At 49.7% G+C, this 22,100-nt stretch overlaps 1 protein-coding gene across 2 annotated transcripts in view; it reads right to left on the minus strand.

Moving 5' to 3' along the window:
* The window catches only part of Sfxn5 (sideroflexin 5), a 125,192-nt gene that overhangs the window by 43,399 nt on the left and 59,693 nt on the right, over window positions 1-22,100 (minus strand). For both annotated transcript variants that reach the window (XM_052174163.1, XM_052174162.1), the window contains exons 7-10: window positions 13,990-14,043; window positions 13,094-13,150; window positions 11,722-11,787; window positions 182-272 (exon numbers count right to left, since the gene is read on the minus strand). In XM_052174163.1, coding sequence (XP_052030123.1) covers window positions 182-272; window positions 11,722-11,787; window positions 13,094-13,150; window positions 13,990-14,043 — 268 coding nt within the window. The remainder of the gene's footprint in view (window positions 1-181; window positions 273-11,721; window positions 11,788-13,093; window positions 13,151-13,989; window positions 14,044-22,100) is intronic.

Genomic DNA, 22,100 nt, shown 5'->3' on the forward strand with positions numbered 1-22,100 from the left:
GGCCACCATTCAACCAGGTGCTTGGAAGTTCTCCAGACCCCCACCATGGAGCATGCACACACACACACACACACACACACAGAGGCACACACGCATTCACACACATGCATGCACACACACACACACAGAGGCACGCACGCATTCACACACATGCATGCACACACACGTGTGCAGATCTTACCTACTGCAGGGAAGGGTACAAATCTCTGCACGAGAAGGCGAGTGGCTGGAGTGAACTTGTTTGCTTTCTGAACCAGCACATTAAGGCCCACCTTAGGAGGGAAAGAAGACAGAAGAAGGTGACTAATGCTGCAAGGGTTCATGGGAGGGAGGAGTAGAACTGGAGGGACAGCGGGAGGGGATCCCTCTAATTTCCCACACACCCCACACCCAGATGCAGCCCTTTTGAGGCCAACGGGACCTTCTGGCTTCTAGCCTTGGCTGACCCATTCCCTAGGACTGGGGTGCCCCACCCACCTCAGGCCACACACCTGTTCCCTCAGGACCAGCTCTGAAGTCTACAACCTCTGTCACTTACTAGCAGTAGGACCCCAGGCAGGTGACTCATTATCCTTTCTATACGTCACTGTCTGGTGGTAGGAAAAGGATAGTTATTTCTACCACATTCAAGGCTTGTGATAAGAATGTATATTAAAGATATGAGTTTAGCACACAAGAGGACTCAGAAAGTGCAGCCATGTGACAATGCCACCTCTTTCAGGCAGACAGGCCTTTGATCTTGCTTCCCTGGCGTGTCTCTCCAAGCACTAGTCCTTGGCATCCCTGACTCTGGGCCCCTGGGAGGGAAGGACCACAGGCCTATTCTGTGTGTGCCGGGCACTAAATGTTGTATCCAATAGCCCAGAGCATGTGTTCAGTGAGCTCGTGGTTGAAGAACAGGTACAAACAGACAACTGGATGGAGTGTCCAACACAGGTGACAGAGGGTGTCTCTGGGGACCTGACGGTGGCTTATGCTATCAGAGAAGAACTACCTAGAAGCAGACATGGAAAGAGAGCAGATTCAACCCAGAAATCTTGGTGTTCCCAGATTGAGGCCTCGCCAGCCCTTCCTTAACGGTCCATTCTGAGAAGACGAGGCAGTGAGGGCCATACCAAGATCTGGCCTGCATTCAGCGCTGGACTCCTGGTGGCTAATCAGGCTACTCTGTGTTCCTAGACTGGCTCTAGCTAGACTTGGCCTTTTGGGTTGTTTGGGAAGCCTCGGGGAGAGAGAAGGCCTGCAGTCAAGCAGGACTGGTTGGGCCCAGGCTCCAGTGAAGGGATATGGGATGAGGGTGTGCCAGCTAATGATCCCCTAGGCAGCCAGCCACTTCCAGCCTGGGCTGTCAGTGCTGCGTGTATATCCTAACTGTCATGCTTATGTTCAGAGCCCTTGTCCTTGTCCCAGGAACTGAATGACAGCTTCTCCTTATTTCAGTGGCACACCAGGGCCTTTCTGAAGGCCACTGGCCATTCTGGGTACCGATCAGACGGAATCACAGAGTCAGGTGTCGCCAGCTCTTTGCAAGAGTGACTCAAAAATGGCCTCTTGAGCACCATAAGTGTAGAGGGAAGGCATGGCATTCACAGCACACACTGTGGAGGAAGAGAGTGGACTCTCTAGAGAGCTCACATGTGCTACGGACACTTTTGCTTGCTAGATCTTTTTATATTCTGCAGTGCTGGGGATGGACCTAGGATGCCTGGCATCCTGGGACACCTGGGCAAGTGCTCTATGAGCTACATCCCAGTTGCCCCGCGCAATATGTTACAAAAGCCCCTTTCCAGCAAGAAGATGCAGACTCAGAGAGAGGACCAGTGACTTTGCCAAGGACAGACAGTTATGTCATGGCAGCTAAAGCTAGGATTGAACCTAGGGCCTGCTGATTCTAAAGCTTCATCCCCACTTTGCAACTGGCTTCTGTGATAGTTAATACTGTTAACTTGACAGAATCTAAAATGACCTAGGAAATAATCCTCTGGGTATGTCCACCTGTAAGGGAGTTTCTAGATTGCTCGTCTGTAAGGGAGTTTCTAGATTGTGTTAACCCAAGTAGGAAGAGCTATCCTAAACATGTGCCTGGATGCTGGACCATGTGAAAAAGATAAAGCAGCCTGAGCACCAGTCTTCATCTTGCTTTCCTTCCTATCGTGGATACAATGTGACAAGCTATCTCCATGTTACCTTGCCTTCCCTGCCGGGATACACAGTATCCTCACTGTGAGCATCCTCGGGTTGCTCCTTGTAGGTCTTAGATCACAGCAATGGGAAAGCAAGTAGCACAGCCTGCTCCTCAAGAAGCAATGGCCTGGTGCCCCTTAACCATGGACCATGTACATAACATGGGACTCCTGACAAAGGCTATTAGGGTTTGGGGTTCAGGTGATGTGAAAACGGGAGGCAGCAGCTGACCTGGCAGGTGGCAGACCTACACACAGACAGATGCCGAACACATCTTACGTCTTACACACATACAGAAAAATGATGAAGTACTGAAGGTATAGGAAGCAGGAGTGGGGGAAGGGAACAAGGAAGCCAAGCTTCTCTGAGGCTGGCAGCCTCCTGGCACTGGGCAGAGCTCGAATGCAGGGGGTTGGGGGTTGGGGGTTGGAGAGAGGCTTAGAGACAATTGCTTGTAGCCAACACTGAGTCTTTCTGTGCCAGTCTGAGGCTGACCCCTCCCCGGCTGGCCATTCTCCCCACTGGCCACTGTCATGAAGGGGTGACCTAGCTAGTTTGCTGCATGCCAAGTAAGAACCTAGGGTAGGAAAGAAGGCTGGTCCGAGTCTCCAGTGAGGCACGGGAAGCTAGTCTTTTCTTTCTTCAAGCCTCTCAGCAGTGGCTCTGACCTGACGGCCACCTGGGAGGCAAGTGGACACAAAAGGTTCCTTGCCTCCTTCAGACAGTGGCCGCTATCCCACAGGTCCTGAGCTTGAGCATGGCCATGTTAGGAATTCGTGTACAAATTTCTACCTTGTTTGTTTTCCCCCTCTGCCCAAATGGAGCCCCTGTTTGGTTAATTTCTGTTTTGTAGCTTATTTGGAGGCTGTGAAGGCAGACCCCGGGGGACTCTCGGCAATGGCTGTTCATATCTCATTATCTTCCCTGAACCTGATTATTAGCTCTGATTCTTCTGATCGCTAGCTGCTGTTCGCGATGCGTTGTGTGCCATTAATGCCAGCTGGTTCCCTTAAACAGGACCTGCCATGCCAGAGAAAACGAGCTGGCATTCCGAGCCTCCAGCCACTTGGCTTTTTAATTTTAATGGGCTCCACCAAATGTTCCAGGCCAAAGGACCCCGAGAAACAAGAACAGACGGGCTTCAGTCTCCCGAACTGCAGCCCTCCCTGGGCTCCTCCCCAGGCTGTCCTTGTCCAAGGCTCTGGGGGCACGATAGCTGGGTGTTGAGCGGGTGACAGTAAGTGGCCGTTTGCCTCCTCTATGTCTTTGGCACATTCCCCAGGCCCAATGCTAGTGGGTGGGTAAGGCAGCCATATTGCCTCCTCGTGAGCTCCAACTCTGCACGGACCTCTCTCCAAGCTGTGGTCCCCAGATCCCTCTTGGGTATGTTAGCTTACTTTCAGATAGATATGTGTTTCGTGCTAAATCTCATTCCAGTCATGTAGGGCATGCTAGCTTTTTTGCTTTTGTTTTTTGTTTTTTTACGCTTTATTGTTTTTGTTGTTTCAAGATACACTCTCATGTAGCCCAAGATGGTCTCAGAGCAGCTGACGATGACTCTAAACTCCTGCTTGTCCAGCCTCTACCTCCTAAGGGCTAGGATTACAGGTGTGTGCCACCACACCTGGCTTAGTCAGTGCAGGGGATTGAACCCAGATCTTCAAGCATGTCCTCAACTCACTGAGCCACAGCCCTGGTCAAAAGGCTTGCTAGGGCTCCACTCCACCTTTAAAAAAAGAATTGCATTAAAAATTTTTATTTCATTTCATATTTATTTATTCATTTATGGTTTTAGACATGATCTCACCAACTAGCCCTGGCTGGCTTAGAATTCACTATGTAGACCAGACTGGAATCAAATTCACAAAGATCTGCCTCTGTGTGTGTGTGTGTGTGTGTGTGTGTGTGTGTGTGTGTGTGCATGCACATGAGTGGGCATCAGATTCTTGGAAGATGGTGAGAGAGGCGGTTGTGAGGAGCCTGATTTGGGTGCTAGGAACTGAACTTTCGGCCTCTGTCAGAGCAGCATGTGTTCTTCCCTGCTGAGCCACCTCTCCAGCCCCTAATACTTTCCTCTAAACTTCATGCTACACACAGGAACAGCATGTGACAGGAGCTCTGTGACACAAAACCTTTAGTGTCATTAGCTACATGGCCAACGGCAACCTTGGTTCCGCAAGGCCTTCAGAGCGACACCAGGTGGGCTGATGCCAAAGCCATCTCCCCTCTCATCTTGCTATGTCCTCACTTAAGCTGGACACCCAAGCCCCTGGAGACACCTCTGCTGGGACGGACCTTAGCACAGGGTTTCTACAGCTTCAGCCCCACCCCAGGGAAGGTTGTCTAACTCTGCCGCACCTTCACCCAGGCATTGTTGTCGTCTGCTACCAGCTGGAAGGTTCCTTCCTGTCTTTGTAAATTTGACTCCAGTCTGGTCTACACAGTGAATTCTAGGCCAGACAAGGCTACTTGGTGAGATCATGTCTAAAAACATAAATAAATAAATAAATAAATAAATAAATAAATAAATAAATAATAAATAAGAAATTAAATTAAACATTTTTAATGTGAGTCTTTTTTTTAAAAGGTGGGGTAGAGCCCTAGCAGGCCTTTTGACCAGGGCTGTGGCTCAGCTGGTAGAGGACTTTCCTAACATGCTCAAACATCTGGGTTCAATCCCCAGCACTGACTGAACCAGGTGTGGTGGCACACACCGTAATCCTAGCCTTAGGATGTAGAGGCTGGCTGACCAGCTGCTTTGAGACAGTCTTGGGCTTTGTGAAAGCATGTATTGAAACAACAAAAACAATAAAGTGTAAAAAACAAAAGATCCTGAAGAGACTTCTTCCTGGGCAGGAGCTTCTCAAGGCCCACAGGGAGGCCACCCGAGCCTCAGCTACTGTTCCCAGGCATGTGACTGCAACTCTTCTGTCTCTGCTTGTACTCACCCCTGTGACCTCACTCCCTACTGACTTGTAGGCTCCTCCCATGAACCAGTTCTCCCCACCCCCACCCCAAGGTCTCTGAGCACTGTTCCTGTCAGGCCTCTCTTTCAACCTAAATATAGACCACAAGGTGCATCTCAAGATGCTCCCCTAAGAGTCTATGGAAGAGCCCTAATGGGAACTTTATGTGGGGTGGTGTGTGTGTGTCTCTGTGTCTGTGTGTGTCTGTATGTGTGTGTGTGTCTGTGTGTCTCTCTGTGTGTGTCTGTGTGTGTGTGTCTGTGTGTGTTTCTGTGTGTGTGTGTCTCTGTGTGTGTCTGTGTGTATGTCTCTGTGTGTCTGTGTGTGTGTGTGAGTGTGCTGCATGCATGAGTGTATCTGTGTATAGACCAGAGGACCACCTCAGACTTCATTCTTCAAGCGCTATTCACACTGCGTTTTGTGTTTATTTGAGACAAGGTCTCTCACCGGCCTGGAGTTCACCGTGTACGTTGGGTTGGCAGGACAGTGAGCCCCAGGAATCTGCCTGTCTTCTCGACTATTCTCTATAAGCCGCCATGTGTGGATTCTAAATTTTAATTTAACTTTTATTTGTGTGTGTGTATGTGCAGGTACACACATGCAGGTGCATTTATGTGTGAGTGTCTATGGAAGGCAGAAGGCTGCCTCAGAGTTAAAGTTACAGAAAGTGGTGAACGGCCCCAATGCAGGAATCAAACTCTGGTCTCTGGAGGAGCAGCAGGCGCTCTTAGCCAGTGAGCCACACACGACTTTTTACATGGGCTATAAAATCAAGTGCAAACTTGCAAGATGGCCAAGCAAGCACTTTCACCAACTGAGCTAGCCCCCAGCCCACGGCCAGAGCTTTCTTCCATGCATATCAGTCTCCAAGTACATATGTGTCTGCCCTTTCACACATCTCTGAATTAAAATAGTACATGCATCTAGTAACTGAAAAGAAAGAAAGAAAGAAAGAAAGAAAGAAAGAAAGAAAGAAAGAAAGAAAGAAAGAAAGAAGGAAGGAAGGAAGGAAGGAAGGAAGGAAGGAAGGAAGGAAAGAAAGAAAGAAAGAAAGAAAGAAAGAAAGAAAGAAAGAAAGAAAGAAAGAAAGAAAGAAAGAAAGAAAGAAAGAAGCTCATCTCTCCAGCAGACACTGAGTAGTACCAGAGTCCAGGACTTGCCTCTCTTACCGGCCCACTAAATTCTCAGTGAGGACTTCATGATGCTTCCAGAATAAGTCAAAGTGAATGCTATCTGACGTATGAGGGCAAACAACAAAAGCTCTGCAGCACTAACCCTGCACGGGCCCAGGCCTGTGGCTTACCTGCGCTGCTCATTATACTCAACTAGAGGAGGAGGCCCCACTGGTGACCAAAGCATCAAAGCACACTTGACTGAACCATGGGCGTGAGTGGGAGGTAGCTGGGTAGGGGGAGGAGGGAAGAGGGCTCTGCAGAGACACAGCCATGCAACGCTGGGTTGTCTGCAAGGTTCTGTGAACTCTGCGGCACCTGCCAGTGGAGTCTAAGTGATCCTGAAGAACAGTGGAGAAGGAGACATACTGGCAGGAGGGACGGACAAGACCAGACCTTAGACTTCTCTTGGGTGACTGGACATTAATGTGCCCAAATTGTCCTGTGTTTGTGTGGGTCCCGGAAGGCAAAGGCATAGGGTGAGTCAGTAAATCACGGAAGTACCACAAATACCCACCAGAGGGCACAGCTTTGGAGACTAAACCTGGCTACCAAGTGGAGGTCAAATGTCTTGTGGCCTCAGCCAACCTGTTGCTTGGCAATGAGCTCAGGGGCAAAAGAGCAAAGGTGAATGGGGTGGTTAGTTAAAGGCCACTGCTCCTGTCAGCTCCAGCTAAGACTGAGGGCCTTATGGGCTAGGCCAGGGTCAGGCCTAACGCCTGAACTGTGAGTGGAAGGGATGAGTGTGCTGGCTGCAGGGAACATTAGACCCTCTTCCTTTCAAGAAGGGATTCGGGGCTGCTACTCAGGTCTAACTGGCCACTGCACTGCCATGTGCAGGATTCTGGAACACTTCAAATTCGGCTGCTGGGTCTCTGCTATGGCCCCTCCGACCCAGATGTCATTTGAAGGGAAGGTAGCCTGACACTCGCCTGTCCCAGGATTCATGGGTGGCACTCTGTCCCAGCTACCCTGGGATCCCCGAGCAGAGCAGAAGGGCCTGGCTATGCCCTTGCTGAGCAGCCAGCCAACCAGATCTTGTCTTACGGGAGGCAGGGCAAGCTCTGGATCACAATACCGACTTACTGCTACTCAGAAGACAGAGGCCCAGAAACCAAGTATGTTGGTGGTAGATCTGAGAGCTACCACTAATCTCCATTGTTCTTGGGGTGCCTGTGGAGGAACCTGCCTACCAAGGGAACAGTAACATTTTCTCCCACCTAGAAGCTAAAACACTGCTTACTTTTTCCCATCTCAGTAAGCCCCTGTGGGAGCACGAGAACAAGAGTACCTTTGTTAACAGAAGTATGTAAGCAAGCCTGGGCTGCAGTGCTTACACAGGCTTGCGCAGGCTCGGCCCTTGGCTTCAGTCTGTGCTCAGTTTCCCCATCTGTAGAATGGGGCTGAACTAGCATAGTGCCAGCACTCTGTAAGCATTGGCCATCGTTACTACCTGAGTGGCTGTTTTCTAATCTGACCATCAGGGGCATGTGGAGTTGCCAGCAAGCAATGAGAACCAGAAGGCTTCCTGGGCCTCTCCCTGCAGATAAATGTTGCATCCAACACTGAAAGGACCACTAGGGGAAAGGAGGTCTGCATTGTTCTTGGAGGGAAAGCCACTGCAGCTAAGGCTTAGCTGAAGGGGAAGGAATCAGGGACAGGACCTGAAATTACCTCTTATTATCAGGCTCCTCAAGATGTCAGCCCTGAGCCTTCCTCCCCCACCCCAGGTCCATCACCACCCAGGAACAAGTGGTCAGTGGATTGCATCTGCCACCTCCAATTTCTGCCTTAGACCCTGCAATGGCCAGTCTGGGATTCCCGGTGTGTATTCACGGCTCCTGATGACCGCTGCTGTCCACCACTGCTCCCGTCATTGTTACTCTCTATATAGTAGACACACTTCTGACAGTGTCCAGAATCTGTTCCCATCTCTCTGCATGCCTCTGTATCTGCTGTGCCCTCTCTCTGGGACATCCAGCCCTGCCTTCTGTTGGCTTTCTCCATCTGTCCCATGTGTCAGCCCTGTGACCGAGTTAGACACCTCAGGGTCAGCGCCACCATGGCTCTGCCTGCCTCAATGCTCTCCACTTGCCCTCCCAGCATCCTGAAAGCTATATCAGGCTACAGCCAGACTCCTGCAGCGCGTCCGGCCCATCACAGACCCTGCAGAAGGAGTCGGGAGCCTGCCTGATCTCTCCCTTCACAGAGATAGGGATGGCCAGCCCAGAAGCTTCCACACGAACTCCAGAACAAAAACACAAAGAAGACAGAGAGAGGTTTCCTTTGTTAAAAGACAGCAAACTGTTAGGTTTTCAAAAATAACTTAAGACGGGATTTCTTTTTTATTCTAAAGCAAGAGACCTAGACACTGCCAAATCTATTTAGGGGGGCCTGAGAGGCTTCTCACCCCAACAATCCGGGGCCCAGCAGGAGGCTTCATTTGGGGAAATGCCTGATTGGTGAGGGGGTGCTGGTGGCCAAGGCCAAGGTTCTTCGGAACGAGAGGCAGGGCTCTGCAGACCCCACAGAGGAGGCTGCACCACACCTCAGCTTCGGCTCAGGGACCTGCTCTCAGCCCATCAGGCGCCATCCAGCCACCTGCTTGTAGGGACTCGTTTTAATTAATGCCAGAACTGGGCCAACCACTGGGGCCGTGACACTTGTTTGCAGGTCATCTGCTCCTAACAGGCTCGCCCTGGGAGGGGATTTGTCTCTAATTGAAGCCGAAATCAGTTAATGAGGCCGCAGGGCCTGGGGTTCCAGAGAAGAAGGGAGAGGAAAATAAAATCAAGCCTCTGTCTTTGGCAGTTTTGTGATTTATACACACAAAAGAAAAGAAAGCAAGCTGCCGATTTTCCAAGTCAGGAACTCCACTCCATCTGCCCGAGTGAGCCCCTCGCTGTATGAAGTCGTCAGGCAGAGGGGCATGCCACGGCTAAGGAGGGGAAAGGAGGGGCCTCTCAAGGCCGGCGATCAATCAGCAGCCTAATTAATAGGTATTTATGGCACAGGGCTCCATGGTTCCCTCTGTGGGGTATGAGACAGATGCCTGTCCCTAGCTAACTTGTAATCCAACTGGGGACAATGAGAGGACAGGGTGTGACTGAGTGTGGGAAGGATGGGAATTTTCTGGTACTTAGGGCAAGGAAAATCTCCTGGGAGGGTGGGGGTGGCAGTCGGGGGGAGGGGGGATCGGGAACTCAGCAAAGAAGAGGAAGCAGAGGGCATCTCCACAGTACGAGCCCCAAGTTCCAAGGAACTGCTGGCTTCAGTGTTCCTCACCAACCAATCTGCATGAGGTGCAGGCCTGGAGAGGGTTGGGACAGAATAAATGGGACCCCACCATTGGCAGGATCCTAAGGCTGGAACTCAGAGAGGTCAGAGTTCTCATAAGTTGACTTCCTGAGCCATAGGCTCAGTGGGAAGGGACCAGGGCAAGATCCTTTATACTCAAGCCCTTCCCTGTGCTGCCCCCTCCCCCCAGGTCCCTCTGCTTCTTCAGAGCATCTCTAGGAAGGGAACCACTGCTGAGGCAGCCGAGCCAGGGAGGCTCTGAGCTCCTCTTGCATCACAGACAAGAGGGTGGTGAGGGAGCCCTCTCCCCTCTCAGGAGCCCTCTCCCCTCTCAGGAGCCCTCTCCCCTCTCAGGAGCCCTCTCCCCTCTCGGGAGCCCTCTCCCCTCTCAGGAGCCCAGGCCGCAGTCCAGCAGACTCAGGCTGCCCCAATTTATCTGACTCTCAAACCACCTTCCATTCAGGGTTGCAAGTCTACCGGGGAGATTGGCAGTTTCTCCACAGTGAGCCGTCTACACAGGTCTGGCTGCATATGGCTTCTAACTGGCAACAAGGCATTTGGGGAACGAACAAGATCCTGGGCACGAAAAGGGATGTCCCACTTTCACTTGGAGGTGGCTTGGTTTACGTGGGAGTAAAACAAAAGAGGCTGCTCAAGGACAGCCCCGAAGCTCTACTTCAGAGAGACGGCAGTAGCAATGACTGGGTAGGATGAATGGCGTATCACAGAGTGTACAATCACGGTGAACGACAGAAAAGCTAAGGAAAGGGGTGTTTGTACACGAGAATTCTTTCATTGTGTTGAGTTGTGTTTTCTTTATTTTCAAGTTTTTTAAAAAATGGTGTGTGTGTGTGTGTGTGTGTGTGTGTGTGTGTGTGTTTTGCTTGCATGTATGTGTGTCATGTATGTGTAGTACCTGTAGAGGTCAGAGGAGAGCGGCAGATCCCTGGAACTGGAGTTACAGATAATTGTGAGTCACCACATGGGCACCAGGAACCAAACCCAGGTCTTCTGGGAGAGCAGTCAGTGCTTTTGACTACCAAGCCATCAGTTTTGTTAAAACAGGGTCCCATGTAGCCCAGGCTGGACTCAAACTCACTATACATCTGAGGATGACTTTGGGCTTCTGATACTCCTGCCTCCACAAGTGCTGGGTGCAGGGAAGGCCTACCACGGCCTATTTTATGTGGTGCTGGGGATTAAAAGCAGAGCTCTGGGCACGCTAGACAAGCCCTCCACCAGCTGAGCTGCCTTCCCAGCCTGATGTGCACACCTCCTTTTCCTAACAGTTAAAGCATTTGTTGGGTCTTTGCCCTAAGGCGTCGGTTGCAGGAAGCTACTCCATCAGAGATCTAGAAAGTGCCATACATAAAGTTAGGATGGAAGTTAGACAAGGGCTCGGAGGACTGATTCTTGACTCTGGCGGTGGCCAACGCCCTCTCTGCTGTCTGCTTGTGGGCCCCACCTGAGAACCAGCAGTCCCACTTTTATTCAGGCAATTTGCAAATTCCTATAATGAACTCCAGCTTTACTCTTGCAGGACCTCGAAGGCTCGACCTGAAGAGCAGTATAAGCCTTTGAGGGAGGCTCCAACCAAGCCTGCAGAGACTGCATGGAGGCGGCTCTATCCCCAGTTCCACTGGAAGCCAACAGCCTTCTCTAAGAGTCAAGACCAAGAAAACTACACACACAGCCTTTACTCATGGGACACCAAGCTGTAGATGGCTGCTGTCCAAGGACCCCAAGATCAGTCAGGGAGAGCAAATCCAGGAGTCTGGATCCAGAAAGTTTAGAAATAGTGAACTGGAACCATAGACAGCCATCGACTGTGCACCAGAGCCTGCTCTGAGGAAAATGTGGCACCGGGGAGACAAACAGCAGAGTGGCTCTAAAGAGCTCTGGGAGCAGGGACAGACAGGGACAGAAGACCTGCCCTCCCTGCCCTGAACTCCACACCTCCATCTTCCCCAACACCCTGGAGTACCAATTTGTGTTCTTCCTATCAGAGCCTCTTCTCTGCCTAGACAACCATCCGGGCATGCCCTCGCAGACCCCATTGCCCACGCGCTAGCCTATCCTGCAGCAGCGTAGGAGTTACTCACAGCGATGGAGACAGCGCTGATGACAGCTCCCAGGTAGCCCTGGATGAACTTGGATGCAGGTGAAGGCTGGAAGACAGGCAGAAAGGTAGACATACTGGTGTCCAAAGCTTCCACGGTCTGCTCTGGTCAGCAAGAAGCAGCCCCTTGGGAAGCCAAACGGGCAGGCCTCCCTCAGCAACCTTTAAAAGCAGACTATACAAGGCAGGGGAAAGCTGGGCAGTGGTGGCACACTCCTGTGATCCCAGCACTCTGGGAGGCAGAGGCAGGCAGATTTCTGAGTGTGAGGCCAGCCTGGTCTCAGAGTGAGTTCCAGGACAGCCAGGGCTATACAGAGAAACCCTGTCTAAAAAAAAAAAAAAAAAAAAAAAAAAAAGACAGGGGGCTGGTATAGCTGGGCCCCTGTACTTCTGCCCTGTTCTAAAAAGATCTGAGCAGACACTGCTGGCTGGTGGTGGGGAACAGTAGAGCCCCACATAGGGCCTTTATGTCCAGGCTCTTCAGGGGATCATCCAGGAGGGCTGTGCTATAAGCAGGTGGCACTGTCTATATGGGATAACGTTGTCTCACCAGCTACAGTCTAGCTGGCTCTTACAGCCCCCTCAGCCCAGGACTCAGGGGGCTTCACTGTCAGTATGTTACTGTTACCTAGTAGTTCCACAGAACAAGAGATCTCAAATCCCAACATTTAAAAAAAAAATGAAAGAAAAACTGAAGAACCTATCTCTGCTACAATTGCAGTTTGGAGGTAGCTGGCTTAAGGTTATAGGAGACAACTGAGTGGAGCCATATTGGGAAACCTGCCAGAGACTCTAGACATGCAGAGGCAGATGAAGAGGCAGAGGTGGAGTCTCTGGTCCTTCAAGTTCCTACTGCAAAGGCCAGCTCCGAACTCTGCTCTCTTTGCCACTGCTGGAAAATATTGAGAACCACCCCTCAGAGGGGGGCCTCTGGATGTGAGAATGGACCAGAAGAAAGGTGACCTTGTTACAGATCAACTTGTGAGATCAGTAACCTAGGAGCTGGGGACACTGAGCTGGCTTCTGAGTAATCTTAGGGGAGCTCAGTCCTCAGGATGCTGATACCTTCCAGATCCAATATCTGAGTGTACCAGCTTCTCTAGACGAGCCTGGAAGCCAGCAGAATTCACCCCTACAGACCTTTATTTGACCTGCCTCTTGCAGGGCCCTTCCCAGAGGCTTCTGCTGACCCATGCCAAGCAAGCTGAGTGCTGCCTTCCTATAGGGATGGCAGCATGAGTGAGCACCCCAAGACCACAGTGCTTGGCACCAATGTCAGAGTGCTTGGCACGGCATGACCAGGCCACGCCCACCTGAACCCACCACGAGCAGAGAGGGCGGGCGGCGTCACTCACCTTGGTAGCATTGCGGTTTGCATAGTTGACACAGGCGTTATGGCTCTGGTTCAGCCACTGAGGGCAACAAGGAGAGAAATGAGGGAAGCAGAGTCACCTCCACAGAAGATCCCACCTCCACTCCTGCCAGAAGTCATGGGAAACTGATCTATATGTATACAGAGATGGGGACACTGAGGTGACTTCTGGGTGAGCTTGGGGGTGGGGGGATACAGTATTCAAGATGCTGATATCACTTGGATGCAAGATCTGAATATGTGAACTGTCCCAGAAGAATCTAGAAGGTAGAAGAATTCACCTCCTACACAGCCTCCTTGATTTGACCCCTCGTTGTCACTAGCCAGAAACTCTGTCACAACCAATAGGTGGTTTTGGTTAGCAAGACCAGGTTTAGGGGAATCTGGTATCAGAAAGAGACTATAGGCCTCTGGTCACTGACCATGGGTCAAGCAACCAACGGACAGAATGAATCACGACTCACAGGCCATCATGTTCCAGATGGGGGTACCTGCCCCTCCTCACCTCCCTCTGAAGGCTACAGGGACACAGAATGGATGGCATCACACTGAGGCATTTGAGGCCTTTCAGCAGAATCAAGGTTTTGGTAGTTTATGGGTAAGTGCTAGGGGATAGGTGCACTTGACCCAGGGGCCTGAATGCAGCAGGACACAATGAGGGGACAAAGTTCAATACCAGTGTGTGTGTGTGTGTGTGTGTGTGTGTGTGTGTGTGTGTCTGTGTGTGTGTCTGTGTGTGTGTCTGTGTGTGTGTCTGTGTGTGTGTCTCTGTGCATGTACATGTGCACATGTGCATACACACACACACACACACACACACACACACACACACACACACACACACCTGTTCCTTCAGGAGCCCTCTGCACAGATTCTTACCTGCCAGAAGACAGTGGATGCCAGCGTCTGGTTAGGCAAGAGAAGTCCCACCACCTAGGAAAGCAAGAGGGGCAGGTTGAGGAAGGCAAGAGAGATGCCCAATGCTTTTGTTTTGGTTTTTTGAGACAGAGTCTCACTATATCCAGGCTGACCTGCAATGCATTATATAGCCCAGGCTGAATTTGAAATCATAGTGAACCTCCTGCCTCCACCTGTTGAGTGCTGGGATTACAGCTGTGTAGTACCATCCTATGAGTTTGCAAAGCAAAAGTATATAGTCATGGACAAGGGGGAACTGGAACCTTACAGACACTGGGGTGGTCCAGTATGCTGAGACACAGTGAGAAGTAAAAAAAAAAAAAAAAAAAAAAAAAAAAAAAAAAAAAAAAAAAATTAAAGTACAGAATTACATTGCCATGCAATTCTGTTTATATAAAAGAAAAAATATATCTGTCTACCCCCCCCACACACACGCATGCACACATGCACGAAGCATCTATAGTTAGCAGGATTAGCTGTGGATTTAGTAATTCCAGACTACCTTCTCATAGTCTTACGACTTCTGCTGCTGCCGCCACCTCCTCCTTCTCTCTCTGTCTCTGTCTGTCTGTCTCTATCTGTCTGTCTGTCTGTCTCTCTCTCTCTCTCTCTCTCTCTCTCATTTTTCAAGACAGGATTTCTCTGTGTAGCCCTGGCTGTCCTGGAACTCACTCTGTAGACCAGGCTGGCCTCAAACTAAGAAATTCACCTGCTTCTGCCTCCCAAGTGCTAGGATTAAAGGCATGCGCCACCACTGCCTGGCTTCCTGCCTTCTTCTTAACAATGGATTTTATTTATTTCCATAATTGGAGGGAGAAAAAAAAAACAAGCAAACAAACAAAAGGAATCCTGTCCCTTCTCCTTGGGTAGACTGGACACTTTCCCTATAGGATATTTGTGAGAATTAAATAATATCAAAGTCCTCCAAGGGATTCACACATAGAATTTTTGGAAATATGTCTTCACTAAGCCTTCATCAGAAGAAAACTGACAGTTGTGGTTAACCGAAGGACTGGGACACAGGAGTTTAGTAAGCAGTGGTTTCCATGAGAGACAGACTGTCCCCTGGGGTCATGTGCTAAAGGCTTAGTTGGTGAGGGTGTTGTGAAGTCCATGCCTGAGTTCTTAGGGGCCACAGCCCCAACGGAGGGGGCAGGTCTCAGGAACAGCACCTTTAGGGCATGTGCTGTCTTTAGGCATTTCCCCTCAGGCACGGTCTCCGTCTCCTGTCCACGTGAGGTGAGCTGTTTTGCTCACCCGTGGGTGCGCTCCCTGCCAGTGTTCTCTGCCTCTTCTCAGGCCTAGAAGCAACAGAGCCAAGTGACCACGGACTGAAGCCTCTGAAACCACGAGCCAAATGGCTTCTCCTTTGCATTGCGTTTTGTTCCAACACAGGAGGCTGACATATCAAGGCAATGAATGGATTAAACAAATACACTAAGTATGGCTTTACATTCATTGTGCCTGAAACCCAAATAGGACTGACTTACTGGAACCGGTTACCTTTTTACAAATATTTTAATATTTATTTATATGTATGGGTTTCTGTGCATGGAGGTCAGAAGAGAGCACTGGGTGCCCTAGAAATGAAGTTATAGGAATTTGTAAATTGCCCAATGGGTGCTGGGTACTGAACTGAGGTCCTCTGGCAGAGAAACAAATGCTCTTGACCACTAAGCCAGTGGTTCTCAACCTTCCTAACGCTACAACCCTGTGGTGACACCCAACCATTAAAGTCTTTTTATTGTTACTTCATAACTGCAATTTTGCAGCTGTTATGAATAGTGATGTAAATATCTGTGTTTTCCGATGGTCTTAGGCAACCCCGGCAACCCCTGTAAAAGGGTCATTGAACCCCAAAGGGGTCACACCCCACAGGTTGAGAACCACTGCATTAAGCCATCTCTACACACACACACACACACACACACACGCACACACACATGCACACGTATACACACACATGCACACATGCTTTTTAAAATAGTCTTATGTGTCCAAGATGGCCTTGTACTTGCTGTGTAGCTGAGGATAATCTTTTTTTGTTTTTTCGAGACAGGGTTTCTCTGTGTAGCCCTGGCTGTCCTGGAACTCACTCTGTGGACCAGGCTGGCTTCGAACTCAGAAATCCACCTGCCTCTGCCTCCAAAGTGCTGGGATTAAAGGCGTGTGCCACCACTGCCTGGGGCTAAGGATAATCTTGAACTTCCTGTCCTGTTTCCGCCTCTGGGATTGCAGGAAACAGAACAATTCTTGGGTGCTGTGGTGGTTTGAATATGCTTGGCCCAAGGAAAGTGGCACTATTAGAGGGTGTTACCTTGTGGCATAGGTGTGGCCGTGTTAGAGGAAGTGTATCACTGTGTAGGCGGGCTGTGAGGGTTTCTAGGCTCAAGTGGCACCCAGTGTGGAAGAGAGCCTCCTCCTGGCTGCCTGTGGATCAAGACAGAACTCTCGGTTCTCCTTCTCCTGCACCCTGCCTGCCTGGACACTGCCATGTTTCCTGCCATGATGATAATGGACTGAACCTCTGAACCTGTAAGCCAACCCCAATTAAATGTTGTCCTTTATAAGAGTTGCCTCCATCATGATGTCTCTTCACAGCAATAAAACCCTAAGACAGATGCTGAGGATTGAACCCAGGGTTTTGTATATGCTAAGGAAGCACTGAGCTATGTAGATCTCCAGCCCTAATTGTGTATGTGTGTGTGTGTGTGTGTCTGACTGTGGCTATACACACAGACACCAAGACTCATGCACTTGGAGGCCAGAGGACAACTTTTTAGGAGTCAATTCTCACCTTCCATCTTGCTTTGAGGTGAGGTCTCTCTTGTCTCTGTTCCTGCATGGCAAACTCCAGGCCAACTAGCCCATGAGCTCTGGGCTGTCCTCTTGCATCCACTTCCCATCACACTATGGAAATGGTTAGCTTATAGATGCACACACAGTCTCCAGTCTTTTACATGGGGTCTGTGTATCCAGACTTGAGGAGTCAAACACGGGTCACCAGGCTTGTACACATGTGCTTCACCCACTGACCCATCTCCCTGACCCTTCTCCTCTGTTTTGAGACAGAATCTAATACAGCGCAGGCTGGCTATGACCTCCCTATGTAGTTGAGGATGATCTTGAATTCGTAATCCCCCTGCCTCTACTTCACACATTCCGGGCTTACTGGCATGTACCACCATGCCTGGCTGATCTTGACACTTGGACATCAAGGGTATGTGTGAGTCTCTTAAGTTTACCTTTAGAGTGTTTGTGTGCAAAACAACATCTACCAAGTACAGCTACATATGGGGAAAATGTGCACAGCCATCCACATATTGACTTATTTATTATTCCTGTAGATAAAATGGCTCTTTGGCAAGAATTTCCGCAAGGAACAAGTATAAACATTCAATACTATGCAGTAAATCAAATTCTAGACATCCTTAGCAGCATTAGTAAATCATGTTTTAAACATTAAAATGTTTTAAAACAGCGAACACACACACGCACATTTATATTTATTGGCCCATATCAGTTTGAATAAAATTATAGAATGTAAAGCCATTCCTCAGCTCCACCAGGAGCTACGGCAACGGGTTTTTTTCTTCCAGAATGAAATCTCTACTTGATTCTTCTGTGCAGTGGCCACTTAGGACAATGAACTGAAATCCAATCAGGAGACCTTGGGCCTCACCTGCAGCTCTAGCCTTGTGCTCTTGAATTCTTGATTCCTTCTGGAGTTAGAGTTTTCCTTTCTATCCTATAAGGAAAAGGGTTGACCCTGAAGACCCTAGCTCAGTTCTACACACCCACTCCAGTGTGTGTTGTGTCTGGGTGTGTGTATGGGATATATATTTGTGTGCACATGTGTGTGTATGCATGTGGAGAGCAGAGGGAGATTGAAAAATGTATTCTTCAATCACCTTCCATCTGTACTCATGACTTATTCTTAATGTGCATGTACGGGTGCTTTGCCTATGTGTATGTCTATGCATTACTTGTGTTTAGTGTCTAGGGATACCAGAAAAGGTTGTTGGGTCTCTGGGACTGGAGTTACAGGTGGTTGTGAGTTGCCATGTGGCAGGAACCTAACCCAACTCCATTGTAAGAGCAGCCAAAGTGCTTAACCACTGGGCCATCTTTCCAGCCTCGCCCCCTTTATGCTGTGAGGCAGCCTCTCACTGAGACAAAAGCTCTGGCTGGCCAACATGCTTTAGGGATCCATCTGTCTCCACACTCCTTCTCCACCATGCCAGGGTTATAGGCACACACCACTGTGCCTCGATTTTTTCCATGGGTTCTGGGGATTCAAACTCTGGTCCTTGTGCTTGTGTAGCGGCCATTTGAAGATTTAGCCATCTATACGCTCCCCCAGCACAGTTTAAAAGTCTATTCTCAGGTTCCAGTTGTCTGGAGAGGCAACCTCTATGAGGTACCTATATAGCAGAGGCTCCCAAGGGACCTGGGCACTTTTCCTTCTTGAAGCTTTGACCAGAACAAAGAGAAGCTGAACCTAGAGTGAATGGGGGAGGGTGGGGTGTTACATGTTTACACACATGCACATGAATGCCACCTCTTAAAAACCGGGGTAATTCATACTGATCATTTGCAAGGGTTCAGGTAGTGCAGCCTGCCCCCACCCCATGGTCTTTACATCATATTGTAAACTATGCAATATATCCCCACCTCCAAACCCCAACTCCTGGATGGTGCTTAAGTCACCAAGAATGTCCTCAGACACCATTACCTGGGACTCTGTGTATCACCAGGCTCCTGCTACCCAGGATGGTCCCTGCACTTTGAATTGTGGTATCCCTTCACTGAATTACCTCAGAAGTAAGAAATTGCATGTCTAAGCAACTGGTTTGCATTGTCTTGCTGACCCTGGGTCATTTACCTGTGTCTGACCATTAAGAGGCCTAGGCCAGGGTCAGTAAGATGGCTCAGTGGGTAAAGTGTTGGCCATCCAAGCCTGATGACCTGACTTCCATCGCTAGAAGCCACTCTCTGACTCCTCAAAGTTGTCCTCAGATCTCCACACATACACAGCGTTAGGCACATACACACAGACACAATAACAACAAGAAGAATAAATAGTAAGTAAATAAATAAAATAAAAAGAAGCTCTGTCCAGCTCCCTCTACCCACAATTCTCATGGGTACAGACCCACGCTTCCCATGGTCTACGCCTGTTCAGGCCTCGCCATCTTCCCTTTGCTAACCTTCTTTGCATATCGTTTTATACTATAGTGTGCCTTTTTCAAAAATGACACATAAGCTTTCTAGAACAATCCAGAGCCCTAAATAAACTTTCACCTAGGCTATGTCAGACATACTCCCAAAGCACGTGACTCTGACTAGCAAGAGTCCGACTATGTTGGTTAACCCTGGCTGCCTGCCGTACTACAGACCCGGTGGCCATGGCAGCGCCTCAAACCCCTGAAGCTTCCCCTCGCTTTTTATCATCTTGTTGGATGATCTCGGCAAGCATGTGTCACTTACCATAACATTTACAATAATGAGGACCCCCATAAAACAGAGACAACCTTCCTATTTTGCTGAGGCTTTGAGATGTGCAGGGAATCTCAAGCCTTTCTAGTAAATTGAAGAATCAGGTCTCGCCATCTCCAGCTTGGCACTCTGGCTCTGATGATAGGGTATTCCTCCAGCTCGTCTCAGTGAGCACTCAGGACGAGGGGCTTCAGTTAGCACTCTAGCTGGTTGGTGGGGCAAAGAACACGTAGTGTGCTCTAGGCTTCTGGTGCAGCCCGGATGGGGAGAGGCTTAAATGGTGTCTGTGATGGTTAATCTTCATTGTTGACTGATGGGACTAGGGTGACACACACCTCAGGGTGCTTCACGATAGATTCCGCAAAGATTGAACTGAGGTGGGAAGACCCTCCCTGAGCGCCTACATTTGTGTGTGCTTCCCGAGATGTGGCTGTAATGTGGTCACCTCCACTCCAGCTACCGTGACCTCTCACCGCGAGGGACAATGTCTTCAAACTACAAGCCAAGACAAATTCTTATTTACTTAAATTATGTCTATACAGAAGTTTTGTCACAGTGAAGAGAAAATTAACCAAAACACCCCCTAACCACAAATCACAAAGACCAGACAAGACAGGAAAAGCTAGACAGGTCAAAGAGGTTCTCAGGACTGAACAAGGCTGATGGCCTCTAACATTCAAACAGGACTTTAGGAAAGCCAGGCTTGACTATTGGCAAACAGAAGTCGACTTCTGCTAGGGGAGATGTGTGTATGTGTGAGTGCATGCATGACTGCATGTGTTTGTGTATGTGTGACGGGAGCCAGGCAGCTGAGGCAGTGGGGACAACAGAGTCACCAGCCTGACTGAGAAGAATGTCCCAGAAATTGACTAAAGACAATATAGAGAGGGTAAGGATAGGAAACCAGGGACACCGAAGAGCCCACTGGGTCCCTGTGGCCAAGCGGGGCCCAGCGCACATGGTGCCAGCCCCGTTCCCTATTAGGCAAAGCACTGCACCATCTGTATAGTCCCAGGAGCAGGAGCAGGCGTTTTATAACTTCCTTTTCTTTTTCAGTCTACATTAAAAATAAATGTTCCCTTCAGCTCTCAGATGTATATCTCTAGTGCAACCTGCCCACATTCCCTCCTGCTGCCCTTTCCAGAACATGGCAGGGGAAGGGAAGGAAGAGATGGAGAGAGGGAGCCAGTCCACCCGGCTGATGCCAGTGGATCACACCTCTTCTAAGAGGGAAGCGCGGCAGGCATGGCCACACATGGTGGAGGGTGCCCAGAATGCATGGGACCAGGGAAAATGGAAGTGGAGGAAATGGGAGCCAACAGCCAGGCTTGCTTCCCGCCCCCACCCTCCCGCGCCGCAGGCCAAATCACACATCCCATCTTTGCATTTATAGTTCATGCAGTGGCTGGAGTCCCCTCTGCAGCTTCAGCCTTCGGGTGGCTGTCCTCTCTGCCTGTCTGTCTGTACCGCCCATCATGTGTCCTGCTGTGGATCTAGTGATCATGAGACTCTGGAGCCAAGACTGACCCAGGTTAAGCTCCTTGAGGTCCTCCCTCCTGCCTTCACCTGTTACATAAACGACTGCCCGGCATCTCTCCGGGGCCATGTCTGTCAAAGAGGCACAGACAGAATCCGGCTCTGTGTCTTGCACACGTCCCTAGATATCAGGTATTGGTGTCGTCCATCCTCCAGTCTGGTTTCTCTCAGTCTTGCCTACACACACACACACACACACACACACACACACACACACACACACACGCACACACACAGTTTCTTTGAGCCTCACAGCCTATACCTTACAAACATAAATCTCTGTGTGTGTTCATATATGTGTTGATGTGCGTGCACATGTATGTACAAGCCTTTGGAGACTGAGAGAAGCAGGCATCAGCCAGACTTAGCAGACCATAGATACACAACAAGGATCAGAGATTCCTCCAGAGGTTGACCCCAGCTAACTAAGAGTTCCTAAGAATGTGTATGGAGCGTTGGTGTCTGGGCCACGGCGCCGCTGCAACCTTCATGAGGGGCTTGAGGGACATCGAGTACAGAGCTATGTTGATGCTGGTACTGTGATGAGCACCCTTGCATCTCCATCTTCACTTAGGCCGTTGCCTCCCAAGCAACCCTGTTCAGCCCCACCCACCTGGGATCTGGGGCTGAAGAGGGACCATTTGAGAATCAGTAGCCCCCACCTGGAAGATGGTTCAAAGGAGGACTCATACCTTCATTCCATCTCTCCTTCAGTGTCCTAGCTGCTATAGACAGATCTATTTTTCTGGTTTTGTTTTGTATTGTTTTGTTTTGTTTAGTTGGTTGCTTTCCTTTGGTTTGGTTTGGTTTGGTTTTTCAAGATAGGGTTTCTCTGTGTTGCCCTAGCTATCTTGGAACTCACTCTATAGACCAAACTGGCCTTGAACTTAGAGAGATCCACCTGCCTTCTGCCTCCCAAATGCTGGGATTAAAGGCATGCGCCACGACCGGCTGGCTGGCAAGTTATTTTTTAAGACTTATTTGCATTTGTATTTATGTATATGTGTGTGGGTATGTGCACATGAGTACAGGTGCCC

The sequence above is a fragment of the Apodemus sylvaticus genome, chromosome 2, assembly GCF_947179515.1.
Source record: "Apodemus sylvaticus chromosome 2, mApoSyl1.1, whole genome shotgun sequence".
NCBI classification, from domain to species: domain Eukaryota; kingdom Metazoa; phylum Chordata; class Mammalia; order Rodentia; family Muridae; genus Apodemus; species Apodemus sylvaticus.